At 66.2% G+C, this 14,229-nt stretch overlaps 2 protein-coding genes across 7 annotated transcripts; one reads left to right on the top strand and one right to left on the bottom strand.

The window, feature by feature from the left end:
- SLC26A11 (solute carrier family 26 member 11) lies at positions 1 to 10,082 on the bottom strand. Of its 5 annotated transcripts, none has more exons than XM_063351839.1 (16): positions 9,763 to 10,082; positions 7,547 to 7,739; positions 7,266 to 7,351; positions 6,400 to 6,479; positions 5,418 to 5,560; positions 4,959 to 5,134; positions 4,728 to 4,800; positions 4,289 to 4,339; positions 3,912 to 3,972; positions 3,475 to 3,530; positions 3,216 to 3,356; positions 2,959 to 3,086; positions 2,464 to 2,563; positions 2,054 to 2,187; positions 1,710 to 1,782; positions 1 to 1,455 (listed from the first exon to the last, which is right to left on the bottom strand). In XM_063351839.1, exons 1-16 carry the CDS (start codon positions 9,937 to 9,939, stop codon positions 1,361 to 1,363), a joined length of 1,767 nt encoding a protein of 588 aa, XP_063207909.1. In that variant the 5' UTR covers positions 9,940 to 10,082; the 3' UTR covers positions 1 to 1,360. The 5 variants fall into 5 exon arrangements, with proteins under 5 accessions (XP_063207909.1, XP_063207908.1, XP_063207907.1 ...); XM_063351838.1 differs by having other exon boundaries at positions 2,054 to 2,190; positions 9,763 to 10,038; XM_063351837.1 differs by having other exon boundaries at positions 4,959 to 5,230; positions 9,763 to 10,038.
- A 61-nt stretch (positions 10,083 to 10,143) lies between these two features.
- SGSH (N-sulfoglucosamine sulfohydrolase) lies at positions 10,144 to 14,014 on the top strand. 2 transcript variants are annotated; one of them, XM_063351843.1, is made up of 9 exons: positions 10,144 to 10,366; positions 10,707 to 10,867; positions 11,099 to 11,204; positions 11,754 to 11,904; positions 12,165 to 12,321; positions 12,535 to 12,616; positions 12,702 to 12,905; positions 13,249 to 13,406; positions 13,500 to 14,014. In XM_063351843.1, the coding sequence occupies exons 1-9, from the start codon at positions 10,279 to 10,281 to the stop codon at positions 13,806 to 13,808; spliced, it is 1,416 nt and encodes a 471-aa protein (XP_063207913.1). In that variant the 5' UTR covers positions 10,144 to 10,278; the 3' UTR covers positions 13,809 to 14,014. The 2 variants fall into 2 exon arrangements, with proteins under 2 accessions (XP_063207913.1, XP_063207911.1); XM_063351841.1 differs by having other exon boundaries at positions 13,249 to 14,014.
- Positions 14,015 to 14,229: the final 215 nt, after the last annotated feature.

Here is a 14,229-nt window from a genome sequence, read left to right on the forward strand (position 1 = left end):
TCATTTGCAAATACCGCTTTATTATACCCTCTTTATGGGGTTCAGCCTTTCTGAAAACTGCTGAAAACTGCTTTCTCCTGAACCCTGCCCTTCCCAGCCCTGCTGCCCAACCGCACTATCGCATCCTGCACCCATTTCACAGCAAGGTAAACACAAGCTGGTGTCACAGTGCCTGTCCCCTCAGTGCTGATGGCAGCGTTTGGCAGAAAACCCCACAAACCAAGAGGGATCAGTAAGGAATAAAATCACCAGCGCCAGCACCCTCAAAACTCACTTTGACAGGAGTACGCTCTATGTCAGGGTTCAGTATGCCCCAGAATAAAAAAAGTCTCCAGAATTAAAAAAGCTGATTTAAAAAAGACAGCAGCTTCAAGGCTGGGGAAGGCCTGGAGGAGGGATGGCTTTTTCCTGATGACCATGCATCCTTGTTCAAAGCACACAGGATTAGTTTCTCTTTCAGTAATTTTACTTTTCAGTAAGGTCTCTTCTAATGCTAGGGAAAACTGCACTTTTAGAAGACTGGAGTGTCTGAATTCGTGAAAATATTTACTTTATAGCCAGTGATGGTATGTGGGTTTCAAGGTCTCGGTGTTTTCGAGCTCTCCAGGTGCAGGGATGAGGAGTGAGACCCAGGCACTTGACGCAAGCTGCCAACAGGATGATTTCATACCATGAATAGCACAGTCAATGTAAATCAAAGTTTGCTGCGGAGTTTTTTCTCTCCCTTGCTGGCTGCCATCCTGAGAACTCCTTGCCCCGGTGCCGGAGCCCTGAGCCCTTCCCTTCCTCCCGCAGACGCAGCGCTCGCAGGGTCCCACATTGGCTGTCCCTGCGGGGAGTGCCCGGCTTCCTGGGATGGAATGGGCTGGGTATATCTTATATTGGTATCGGGATCAATACTGGCTCTTTGGTATTATTAATGTTAATTATTTCATCTTATCCTATTAAATCTGTTTCTATTTCAATCCCTGTGTTTCTTTGTTTTCTCCTGATTCCCTTTTCCGGGTAGGGAGGGGTCATCAGGTGACAGAATAATTGTCTAAGCGGCAATAAATGGTTATGGGTTCCTCCAACCATAACATCGGGTTAGGGAACAGTTTTGCCCCACTAATCCCTTCCATGGGCCATGTGTCCCTGTCCTCGCTCTGCCCTCTCCTGCGTGGGACGCAGGGACCGTCCACCAGCCGCCCAGGAGGCAGGACAGGGGCAGGCGGCTCCCGTGGAGGGTGTTGGTCGGATGTCACCGGGGTGTCGCAGCCACCGCTCTGCGCAGCACAGGACGTACAGCCATGGCGCAGTTGGAGGCGAGAAGCCGGCAAGGCCACGCTGCCCCCGAGGAGGTCCCAGGCGGCTCCTCCACTCACTGGATGAGCCCCGTGGGCAGCAGCAAGCTCTCGCTGGTGCTGGTGAAGGGGGCTGTCCCGCCGCCCCCCGCCTCTGCTCCTCCGCACCGCTCTGTGTGACAGGGGGGAGAAGCAGGACGGAGGGTTAAGCCAAGGCTCGCTGGAGTCCCCATGGCCGGGGTGACCCCCGCTCTCTGGAGGGGGTCCCGCTCGCCTTCCCAGGAGCCAGGCCCCCGCAGCGCCCCGCACTGCAGCTGTGGAGCCTGACAAAGGTGGGACACCCAGGCTCATCTTCCAGAGCCCCGCTCCGCAGCGGCCTGGGGACCCCAGCCCCGGGAGAGCACCCGGGACAGCCCAGAGCCTCACCTGCCTCCTCCCGGCTGGGGAAATGCTGGAATCCCTCTAAGTCTGCAGACAGCAGGACTTTGAGAACAGGGTCCTGAGGGCAGAGAAACCTGGGCTGGGGGAGCCTGCTGCTGGCCGCTGCGCATCCCTCTGGGGCCGTGAGCCCCCCAGCCAGCCCAGGGCAGGGCACGCAGCCCTTCCCCACGTCCCGCAGCCGGACGGGGATGCTGCAGCCTCCACCTCCGTGAGATGAAGGCGCTACCAGAAGAGCGGCAGCAGCGTCCTCGCAGCAAGCTGCCCGCAGCCCCCTCGGGGAGCAGCAGCAGGACCCGTCACGGGGGCGGCCGGGGCTGCGTCCCACCCACCTGCAGGCTGCAGAAGGCCAGCGAGAGGCCGTGCTTGCGCAGCTCCTGCCGCAGCTCTGCCAGCCCCACCACCACCGTGTAATCGATGCTGCTGATGTGGCAACAGTCCAGGACGACGGAGCGGGGTGGAGATGCTGCTGGAGGAAGAGCACACGGTCACGTCCCTAATGAGCCCAGACATGCGCAGCCCAGGGGACACAGCCCCGAGAGCTGGAGCCGGGGTGAGACAGCCTCGGAGGGCGGCTGTGGCCGGGGGCTGGTGCCCACCGCAGGGAAGCTGTGCTGTCCCTGCTTGCGCCCGCAGCCTGCAGGCCCGGGCAGCACTTGCCACCCCCCCAGCAGTGATCCAGATGGGCACTGGGTTACAGCCAGGTCCCCAAGACAAGCCGACGGGCCAGGGAGCACCGTACCTGCCAGGGCGTGGCTGCAGACGGCATCCCGGAGGCACTCCATGGCTGGGAAGTGCAGGCTGCTCCCCAGCTGCACGAGGAGCACGTCCCCCTCGGACACCTGCGCAAGACCCCGGCGAGGGGGACAAGTCACAGGGAGCTGTCACCTTCCCCAAGCGGGGACAACTGCCCATATGAGAAAGCAAAGCACCCTCCTGGATGGAAGGGGGCACGTGGGAGCCCCCATCCCTCAGGGAAACCCCCCTCCTGAGCACACCCCAGCGTCAGCAGGAACAGGGACAGCGGGGCCTCCCTCTCCTGCTCTCAGCTCCTGGGATATGCCTTTCCTAGAGCTCCTTGAAAGGGGTCCCGGCTGGTTGGGGACACAGGAGGTGGGGGGGCAGGACAGAAGCATCCTGCACCCCAACGCCCCGCTGCCCTCGGGGAGCCCTCTCCCAGCTCCCCACTCCTTGACAAGCCCGGCCAGCCCCACTGCATCCGAGGTGTGAAGCCCACCTTTATAGGGGGCCTGGCAATGGAGTAGAGGAGGAGAATCCCTGAGACCAGCACCCCGGCCACGATGCCGTACTGGACCTCCCAGAAGCAGAGCAGGAAGGTCACACAGAGGGGCACAAGGTCCAGCCCTGCAAGAGAGACGACCCAGGCTTGGCTGAGCCTTGTCCTCATGCCACAGCGCCCCGCGGGACACTGCCCGCTCTGCTCGGAGAGATGGGTTGCACTGGGGAATCGTCTGCCCCGATTCGCGCCCTCACTTTTAACCCTCCAGAGCGTCCTGAAGATCCCAGCGTCAAACATGGGGACCACAGCCGAGATGATGACGGCGGCCAGCGCCGCTTTGGGGATGTAGTAGAAGAGCGAGGTGAGGTACGCCAGCGAGAGCAGGACCAGGGCGCCTGCGGGAGATGGCGAGTACCTGAGCCACAGGGTCCCTGACACCCAGGGTGCCCGGGGGCAGCAGGTGCTGGGCACGGGGACCTGCAGGGCAGCCCACGGCGGGGCCGGGGGCTCTACCTGTGACAAGCCCTCCTGCAGGGGTGCAGACACCCGATTGCGCGTTCACCGCTGTCCTGAAACACAAAGTGACGTGCTGCCCCGGGCTGTGCTGGGGCTGGCAGGGCTGGCAGCTGCCCCCAGCTGCTGCCCAGAGACCCCCCAGCCCACAAAGAAAAACCACCCACCCCGTCAGACCCCAGTGGGGAGAAACACGAGCAAGCCCATGGCTCCCAGCCTGCAGCGGGACCGCGGAGCAGCGAGACAGGACGGAAGGTTGCTGCAGGTCCCATGCACAGCCCAGCAGCCGAGGATGGCAGCTGGGGACCAGGACACATGCTCCGGGACCCACCGGGGTCCACACAGCCTTTCGCCCAAGATCTTGCAGAGCCCTGTCACCACGCAACCCCGGTGAGCGTCCTGCAGGCTGGGGCTCCACTCCCCATCCTGCTACCCACCGGCCAAAGCTGCCCGTGATGGGGTACGATGAGACGAAGGAACCCAGGACGTTGGCGAAGCCTGCAGTGGGGAAGGAGAGGGGCTGGGATGCAGCAGCCACAGGAGGCACCGCCTGGTCTGTGCCACTGTTGCCACCTCCTCCATGCCCAGGCTCGTACCCAGGGCTGGAACGGTGTCCGTCCAGCCGCGTGAGCCAGGCTCAGGCTGCTCTGGAAATTGCTAAGCTGGGCACGGGGGCAGCATGCAGGATAAGAAAGGTAAAACTTCAGGCAGAGGGAGGACTGCTGAAATGGGGATCTCTGGTAGCTCAGGGGCTGTGGGACACACGGCGGCGCCCAGGCTGGTTCCCCACCCCCTGCTCCGAGCAGCCTCTTACCCAGCGCCAGCAGCTCCTGGTTGGGGTCAATCCGGTAATCGTTCTGCGAGGCTGAAAGGAGATGAGTGGCATCGCCCCGAGCTTCCCACAGGCACAACCCGCCACGTGCACGGAACGGGGCCGGCAGCGCCTGGGACAGCCGCGGGACCCCATCCCAGCTCCCCCCAGGTGCAGGAACAGCCCTTGGGACAATGCTCAGCTCCTTTCCAAACTCTGGCTGTGCACAACGTGGGGACCCCCAGCCCACTCCCCGGACTGGGGGGAGCTGCCTGGCATGGGGAGAGGGTTGGCAGCGCCCCATGAGACCCCTCTTGGGTCCCGGCCCCATGGGCAGCCCAGTCCATTCCTCTGCCCCCGTGGGAACAGCACCCTCCCCGGCACCCCAAGCCCCCCGCAGAGACACCCCCCCCGCGAGCGCAGGAGCCTGGCGCAGCCATACCGAAAGCCTTGGCAATTGCCACGGTCTCTAGCAGGCCCATGAGCGGGACCACAGCCAGACCGACCCCCATGTCCTGGGAAGGAAGGAAGGACATGGTGGGTGTTGTCACCGAGGAACAAGGGTCACCCTGCAGCAGAGCCTCCTCCTGCTGCACGGGGAGCCAGCAAACGCTCGCGTAAGGAGACAGCATCCCATGGGAGCTCCGTCTCCGCCGGCTAGCCTGGCACCCACCTCCACCATGCTCCTGAAGGGGATGGTGCCATTGGGAACAGCCATGGAGAAGCGCGGCAGCTGGAAGGCAGGGAGGCCCTGGGGGATGCTGCCGGTGAGCGTGAGCGGCTGGGAGCCCATCACCTGGAAGGAGTAAGCGACCAGGCCAGCGAACAGGACTACAAGGGCGTTGCGTGCTGTGGTGGAGAGAGCAACCGTGATAAACCTGCCCCCCCAGGGTGGCAGGAGGGATGGCAGGAGGTGGGTACCCAGGCTGCCGAGGTCTTCCAAGCCTTAGGAAGGGGCATGCACAGTGTCAGGACCATCCTTGGGACTTTGTCCTCCCTGACCCACCTCCAGGTCTCAGCTCCTGCTGACCTGGGCTTTACCAGTTTCGGGCTGTCTCTTCCCTGCCCTGAAGGGACGTGACCGAGGAGAGACAGCTGTGGGAGGGGAGAGGGCAGGGGATGGCCAACGCACCCGTGGCGGAGGTCCAGACGATCAGGTAGCTGAGCCTGGCAACCAGCGACTCCATACAGGCAGCTCGGGGCAGGTGGCTCTTCATGGCCCGGAGCCCTGCCAGCACGGCCAGGCAGGCCAGCCCCAGCACGGCGTCCCCAGCCCTGCAACAGGCACGTCGGTGCCAGCCCAAACACGCTGCGGGGCTCAGGGGAAACTACCCCAAAGCGCCGCGGGAGGAAGAGCGTACGCCAGACACATGCCGCAGCTCTGCAGGGAGGTGCACAGCTGGCAGGGACACTGCCGGCACCCCCGCACTGCCGGCAAACGGCGTCACCTCCCTGGGGGGCAGCAGGAAAGGGAGGAGGGGGTCTCCCCCAGCCAGCGGTATGATGCTAACTGGTTTGTGGGCTCTTCGTCAAGAGGGCAGCAGGACCCCAGTGACAGGCAGGATCTCTGCAGTGGGGTCTGCGTCCTCCCGCCCCACACTGCTCACAGCCAGGCAGGGAGGTCTCCTGCCAGCCCTGGGGAAGCCGATCCCGCGTGTCACTCTGCTGTATGTGAAACCCAGGCTGCGGCACAGACCCCGAGCCATGGGTGCAGCTAACGGGAGCAGGTGGGGGGCACGGGGATGCCTGAGCTCCCTCTTGGACCATGAAAAATTGGAGGACTCAGGTCACAGTAATAATGATGTGCCTTTGGATGCAAAGTCCCAAGGATGTACCTTTGGACTGGCAAAATCCTGATGTACCTAACTGGGAGCGGAAAATAGGACAAGCATCCCCCATCTCCCCCATCCTTCCCCTTTAGCTGCTTGGGAGCCCACGTGCTCCCCCATCTTCAAACCCAGCTCAAATGGAAACGGCTGAGAACGAGCACTTGTGTCACAGCGCTGGGCAGAGACCAAGAAATCGGCCCAAGGTGTGACCAAAGAGACAGGGAGCGAAGCAGCAGAGCCCGGGACCCCGCAGCCACAGGGGGACAGCGCAGGGACAGTGCTGACCTGGTCTCCCCGATCCTCCGCAGTGTCTCGTACACCTGCAGGAAAAACTGCCGAGGGATCCCTTGCAGCCCCAGGATGTTCTGTGAGGGAAGACAAAGCCTGGTGAAAGCCTGGCACAACCCAAGCTGCTGAGTGCCGCGGAGGGACGGCCAGGAGCACCGGGGCTCGGCCCTGGCACACGCAGGGGGTGGGTGCTGCTGGTGGGAGAGGTCCTCAGCAAGCACCCCCTCTCCTGCACGCACCCCGGGACGGCCTTTCCCTGCGCGGCTCCGTGCAGGCAGGGCTCAGAGATGCTCTGACATGCTTCCACCCCGTCCTGCACCCACGACTGCGCAGCTCCTGGGAGGGGGTTCTGTTTGGGGCTCCAGCCCAGCCTGCGCAGCCCTCCCGTCCCCCTGTGCCGTGCCCAGCAGCCCCCGCTGTGACCGCAGCCATTAGCCAACCCCGGTTCCTGGCACAGCCTGACACCATCTCCCTGAGTCTCTGATTTCGGTTAACCACAAAGGAAGCACTGCAGCCCCAGAAGAGCCGGAGAGAGGCCAGCGAGGGACCGGTGGAGCTGCAAACCCACCCGTGCCAAGAGAATCACCCAGAACCTCCCACAAGTCACCAAATCAAATGTCCTGGTTTTGCTGGTTGCCACCAGCTGGTCACAGGCAGAGGGTGCGTTTGGCTTGGTCTGCTCAGAGCAGAGCACTCAGGGACCCACCAGAACTGCTGTCAGGGGAGACCTGTGCCCCCGTTGGGGGTCCTTCCTCCCACACCAACCACATCGCCCAGCCTGGTGCTAAAAACCCCAGTTCCACGGCACGGCCGGCTCCAGGAGAGAGCAGGCACAGTGTCCAGAGCAGACCAGCAGACCCTACCTTGACCTGGTTGAAGCTAATGGTGATGGAAGCAGCCGATGTAAACCCTTTAATGACGGGGCAGGAAATGAAGTCCAGAAGGAAACCTGCAGGGGACGGGTGGCAGTAAGCACGCTGCTGGTCCCGACAGGGAGCACAGGGCGTTTGCATGCACATAGAGCTGTCACGAGTGTTAGCAGGACAAGTTCAGTGTCTCAGAAAGCACGTGGGAAGGAGGGAACAACTACAGGATGTACAGCGATATCCCAAAAATACCACCATACACAGCAAGAGCGTCTCACCGAGGTGCAGGAGCCCCATGGCCAGCTGGACGCAGCCAGAGAGGAAGGTGAGCAGGATGGCATAGACGGGCTCATGGAATGCGTAAGACGAGACAAGCAGCGACATGATGGCTGTAGGACCCAGCGTCACGTCCTTGGCGGTGCCCAGGAAGCAGTAGACAAAGCAGCCCATGAAGGAAGAATAGAGGCCGTACTGCACGGGGACAAAAGGAGCGCTGGCACAACGCTCGGAGCTGGCAGATGCCAGACACCTCCGGGATACGGAGGGCCAGGCTGCGCTCAGGTCCCTCCGGCGCCCGCAGCCATCCCTGAGCAAACAAACAGAGTCTCCGGCTTCCTGCTCCGGGAAATGGGTGGCTGCACAGGACCAGCACTCGGCCGCCGGCCGGCCAGCCCTGCCCGCTCTGCCTGCTCTGCCCACTCTGCCCGCCCTGCCAGCCCTGCCCGCTCTGCCAGCCCTGCCCGCTCTGCCCGCCCTGCCAGCCCTGCCCGCTCTGCCCACCCTGCCCGCTCTGCCCACCCTGCCCGCCCTGCCAGCCCTGCCCGCTCTGACCGCTCTGCCCACCCTGCCCGCTCTGCCCGCCCTGCCCGCTCTGCCCGCCCTGCCAGCCCTGCCCGCTCTGACCGCTCTGCCCGCCCTGCCCGCTCTGCCCACTCTGCCCGCCCTGCCAGCCCTGCCAGCCCTGCCCGCCCTGCCAGCCCTGCCCGCTCTGCCTGCTCTGTCCGCCCTGCCAGCCCTGCCCACCCTGCCCGCTCTGCCCGCCCTGCCAGCCCTGCCCGCTCTGCCCGCTCTGTCCGCCCTGCCAGCCCTGCCCACCCTGCCCGCTCTGCCCACTCTGCCCGCCCTGCCAGCCCTGCCAGCCCTGCCCGCCCTGCCAGCCCTGCCCGCTCTGCCCACTCTGCCCGCCCTGCCAGCCCTGCCAGCCCTGCCCGCCCTGCCCGCCCTGCCAGCCCTGCCCGCTCTGCCCGCCCTGCCCGCTCTGCCCGCCCTGTCAGCCCTGCCCGCCCTGCCAGCCCTGCCCGCTCTGCCTACCCTGACAGCCCTGCCCGCTCTGCCAGCCCTGCCCGCTCTGCCCACCCTGCCAGCCCTGCCCGCTCTGCCCGCCCTGTCAGCCCTGCCCGCCCTGCCAGCCCTGCCCGCTCTGCCCGCTCTGCCTACCCTGACAGCCCTGCCCGCTCTGCCAGCCCTGCCCGCTCTGCCCGCCCTGCCCGCTCTGACCGCTCTGACCGCCCTGCCAGCCCTGCCCGCTCTGCCCGCCCTGCCCGCTCTGCCCGCTCTGCCAGCCCTGCCCGCTCTGCCCTCTCTGCCCGCCCTGCCCGCCCTGCCCGCCCTGCCCGCCCTGCCAGCCCTGACCGCTCTGACCGCTCTGCCCGCCCTGCCCACTCTGCTCGCTCTGCCAGCCCTGCCCGCTCTGCCCGCCCTGCCCGCCCTGCCCGCTCTGACCGCTCTGACCGCCCTGCCAGCCCTGCCCGCCCTGCCAGCCCTGCCCGCTCTGCCAGCTCTGCCCGCCCTGCCAGCCCTGCCCGCTCTGCCCGCTCTGCCAGCCCTGCCCGCCCTGCCCGCTCTGACCGCTCTGCCCGCTCTGCCAGCCCTGCTCGCTCTGCCAGCCCTGCCCGCTCTGCCCGCCCTGCCCGCCCTGCCCGCTCTGCCCGCTCTGCCAGCCCTGCCCACCCTGCCCACCCTGCCCGCTCTGCCAGCCCTGCCCTCTCTGCCAGCCCTGCCCGCCCTGCCCGCTCTGCCCACTCTGCCTGCTCTGTCCGCCCTGCCAGCCCTGCCCGCCCTGCCAGCCCTGCCCGCTCTGACCGCTCTGACCGCCCTGCCCGCTCTGACCGCCCTCCCAGCCCTGACCGCTCTGCCCGCCCTGCCCGCCCTGCCAGCCCTGCCCGCTCTGCCCACCCTGCCCACTCTGCCTACCCTGACAGCCCTGCCCGCCCTGCCAGCCCTTCCCGCTCTGCCCACCCTGCCAGCCCTGCCCGCTCTGCCAGCCCTGCCACCCTGCCCACCCTGCCAGCCCTGCCCACCCTGCCAGCCCTTCCCGCTCTGCCCGCTCTGCCCACCCTGCCCACCCTGCCAGCCCTTCCCGCTCTGCCCACCCTGCCAGCCCTGCCCACTCTGCCAGCCATGCCCGCTCTGCCCGCCGCTCGGCCAGGCCGCAGGCGGGGGTCAGGGAGCGGGTGTCCCCGGGCACCCACGGCCGCAGGGCACCGCCACCCACCTGCAGAGGCAGCCCGGCCACCTCGGCGTACGCCAGCGCCTGCGGCACCACGGTGAGCCCCACGGTCAGGCCGGCCATCAGGTCGAGCTGCAGCCAGGCCAGAGAGTAGCGCGGCAGCCAGCGCAGGACGGGCAGCCTCCGCCGCAGCCCCGCGCACCGGGCACCCGCCGCCGGCATGGCCGGGGCACCGTCCCCCTGCCCGGCCGCCTCCAGCCCCCTCCGCTGGCCGAGGCAGGAGGGGTCGGCGGCCGCCCCCGGGAGGCGGAGCGGGCCGGGGTCCCCGCGGGGCCGGCAGCCGCCGGGACGAGCCCGTTCCCCGCCGCGGGGCCGGTGGCTCCGCCCGGGCCGGATCTGAGCCGCCGGGGCCGCCTCATGTGACCGGGGCAGAGGAGGAGCCGGGGCGGGCGGAGGAGCCGCCGAGACCCGCTGAGCCCCGCCGCCGCCGGTACCGGTGCCGCCGCCGGTACCGGTGCCGCCGCCGGTACCGGTGCCGCCGCCGGTACCGGTGCCGCCGCCATGGGGCCCTGGGCGCTGGCGCTGCTGCTGGGCGCTCTCCGGACCGGCGGAGCCCCGGCCCCGGCCCGCAACGTGCTGCTCCTGCTGGGTGAGTGCGGCCGCCGCCCCGGCTGAGCCCCGCGACCTCTCCCGGGTCCGCACCCGCCGCCCCCAGCCCCGGCCCCGCGGCGGGGTGCCCCTGTGCCGGGCTCGGGGCGGCCCGTGGGCAGGGGAGGGGCGGCCCCAGGGGTCCCACCGCGTCCCCTCTGCTGGGACGGGACGGTCACCGCAGCACCGGCCCCAGCCCGGGGCATCCTCAGCCTGGGGATGCTCCCGGCGTCATTAGTGTCCCCCGGGCTTTGCCCCCCCCCCCCCCCCCGCACGGTTAGGGTCACGCCGGGGGTCAGGCCCGGTGCTGCAGGGCTCACCCCACACCCTTCCCACGGCAGCAGACGACGGTGGCTTTGAGAGCGGCGCCTACAACAACTCGGCCATCCGGACGCCCAACCTGGACGCGCTGGCCCGCCGCAGCGTGGTCTTCCAGAACGCTTTCACCTCCGTCAGCAGCTGCTCCCCCAGCCGCGCCAGCATCCTCACCGGCCTGCCCCAGGTAGGAGCACCCCCAGGCACCGGGGTAGGGGCTACCAGTCCACGGCAGGTGGTCAGGGATGACCAGAGCTGACATTCCTATGGCACAGTCACAGGACTTGGCGATCCACCCGTACCTGCTGACCCACGCTCTTCCCAGCCCCCCGGCACTGGCACACACACTCGGTGTGTTGTTGTTTTGGGGCCAGGCTGGCCGGCATCATCCAACCACCTTGTCTCCCCCTGTCTGCAGCACCAGAATGGGATGTACGGGCTGCACCAGGACGTGCACCACTTCAACTCCTTCGACAGTGTGCGGAGCCTGCCCCGGCTGCTCAGCCACGCGCACGTCCGGACAGGTAGGGAGCCCAGGGCAAGTGACATGGGCAGGGAAACCCTCCCTTTCTGTACACCAAACCCCTTTGGGCGAGAGAGCTTGACGGCTCACCTGCCTGCGAGCTGGACCCGCACCCGTGCTCTCTGCTGATACCTGGATTTCACTTCACTTCCCCCATTGCTGCTCCTCTGCCATCCCCGTTACACCTCGCTGTCACTTCTGTTCCCCATCCCACTCCTTCCCAGTTCCCAGGTTTGAACTTGACCCAGACTTCCACCCCGGCCGCTCAGCTGTGCTGGCGCTTACTCACGCCGGTGACCTGGGGCAGCCTGGTCCCCAGGTGCATCCCAGTTTCTGAGCAGATGTGAAAGTACCTCTGCAACCGGCAGAGACGGCTGGAGAAGGCAGAAATGGCTGGAGAAGCTGGCAGCATCTTCCCCTCTTGGCGTTGTTTGCTGAGCACAGCCCGTGGTGGAGCAGTCGAGGTGCATCAGCCCCCAGGGAGGAGAGAGCAGCAGCCAGCATCCTCCCCCGCTCCCCCCTGGCACAGCGCCTGTCTGCGTTCTTCCAGGGATAATCGGGAAGAAGCATGTCGGGCCCGAGGCTGTCTACCCCTTCGACTTCGCCTACACAGAGGAGAACAGTTCGGTCTTGCAGGTTGGGAGAAACATCACTCGAATCAAAGCGCTGGTCCGGCAGTTCCTGCGGAGCCAGGACAAGAGGTGAGACGGACCCTGCAACCCTGGGGCGGGCACGGGAGAGGAGACGGAAACCGGCCTCGCCGGAGACATGTCTCCACGTCACAGTTGGTCACAAATAGGAAGGGACACCTTGTCTCTGGGTCACCCCATATCCAGAAGCCCAGATTAGGTGGGAGTTTTCCCGCTGACCCCTGCTCACCCCTGCACAGCCAGGGATGGTCTCGGGGCACGTGGGCTTCCCTTTGCTACACCACCTCCACCTCTGCCCTCTCCATCTCTAGGCCTTTCTTCCTCTACGTCGCCTTCCACGACCCCCACCGCTGCGGGCACTCCCAGCCCCAATACGGGGCCTTTTGTGAGAAATTCGGCAATGGAGAAAGCAGCATGGGCTGGATCCCTGACTGGAAGCCGCAGCTCTACCGCCCAGAGCAAGTGCAGGTGGGAGCCTGTGGGGCTGCATGGGGCTATATGGGGCTGAGTGGGGGCTACATGTGACAGAAGCCTCCACTGGCACGCAGGCAGCTGCAGGCTGGCCCCCACCTCGGTCACTGCCATCAGTGTTATGGGCAAGAGCTGGCGAAGGCCACCCCGGCGTACCCACGACCTCCTTCCCCATGGCTGCCATGTGCCGCTTTCCTTTCCTCTGTTTAGGTCCCTCCCTTTGTCCCAGACACACCGGCTGCCCGGGCGGACCTGGCAGCCCAGTACACAACCATCGGGCGCATGGACCAAGGTAGGAGCCGGGGGGGCCAGGCTGGCATCGGCGAGCACTGTGGTCCCTCCTGGCACCCCCCTCAGCTCTGCCCCTCCGTCCACAGGGATCGGTCTCGTCCTGGAGGAGCTGCGACTTGCCGGCTTCCTCAACAGCACGCTGGTGATCTACACCTCCGACAACGGCATCCCCTTCCCCAGTGGCAGGACCAACCTCTACCGCTCGGGCACCGCAGAGCCCTTGCTGATCTCCTCCCCGGAGCACACCGCGCGCTGGGGGCAGGTCAGCCAGGCCTTTGCCTCCCTCCTGGGTAAGAGCCCGCAGCCCCCAGGAGGGAGAAGAGGCTTCCAGAGCCGTGCCGGGGGGTGTGAGCTGGTCCCCACCCTCCCCACACCGAAACCCAGGGTCCTGTCCCAGAGGACAGCCTGCAGCCCTCGGCATTGGCACGGCTGGCCCGGGAAGGGAGAGGGGGGACAACAGGGCATCAGAGTCCCCTGCAGGGACGTCATCCTGGGGCTCAGCTCTGCAGCTCACCCCAGCACCACCCACAGCCCACGCGGCAGCAGACCCCGGGGACCTTTCTGCCCCTCTCCAGGGTTGAGTTTCCTCCCACAGGCGCCAGCCCCTCCTCTCACCCTTCTCTTCCCCTCCAGATCTGACGCCGACCATTTTGGACTGGTTCTCCATCCCCTACCCATCTTACAGCATCTTTGGTAAGAAGCGGGTGCAGCTCACCGGGAAGTCTCTCCTGCCAGCGCTGGAGTCGGAGCAGCCCTGGGCCACCGCCTTCAGCAGCCAGAGCCACCACGAGGTGACCATGTACTACCCCATGCGAGCCATCCAGCACCAGCAGTTCCGCCTCATTCACAACCTCAACTACAAGATGCCCTTTCCCATCGACCAGGACTTCTACGTCTCGCCCACCTTCCAAGACCTGCTGAACCGCAGCAGGGCCGGGCAGCCAACCCACTGGAACAAGACCCTGCACCAGTACTACTACAGGGACCGCTGGGAACTCTTCGACTGCAGCCGCGACCCCACCGAGAGCCGGAACCTGGCCCCTGACCCCCGCTACGCCGCCGTCTTCCAGCAGCTTCGCACGCAGCTCTTGAAGTGGCAGTGGGACACGGGTGACCCCTGGGTGTGTGCACCCGACGCGGTCCTGGAGGAGAAACTGAGCCCCCAGTGCCGGCCGCTGCACAACGAGCTGTGAGCGTCACCGCTGCCACGGGTCACCACTGCCACGGGGACAGCCGTGCGCTGCCCCTCGGACACGAGGGGGTCAGAACCAGTCACCCCTGGGTGACACCCCGAGGCTCCGCTCTCTGTATCGCAAACATCGCCTGGCCCCGGAGCATTCAGGCATCCTCGTGCCTTTGTTCTCAGCCAGAGGAGCTGTAGGGCCAAGTTGCTCCTCAATAAAGCCCCTGGAGGAGAGAGGTCTCCGTTTTCACCTGGGGCTGAGCACGGCCCTGGCAGCTCCCGGCGCGGCGGTCTTGGTGCTGCCCTGCCAGCCCCGCTGCGGAGGAGCGGCTGCACAGCCCCTGGAGAAACGGGCCAGTGGGGACCAGCAAGGGGGCGGCAGGGCTATGATTTAACTTAATACACAAAGTGCCCCGAGTCCCCGAGGTGCA

The sequence above is a fragment of the Chroicocephalus ridibundus genome, chromosome 14 (genome assembly GCF_963924245.1).
Source record: "Chroicocephalus ridibundus chromosome 14, bChrRid1.1, whole genome shotgun sequence".
Taxonomy (NCBI): domain Eukaryota; kingdom Metazoa; phylum Chordata; class Aves; order Charadriiformes; family Laridae; genus Chroicocephalus; species Chroicocephalus ridibundus.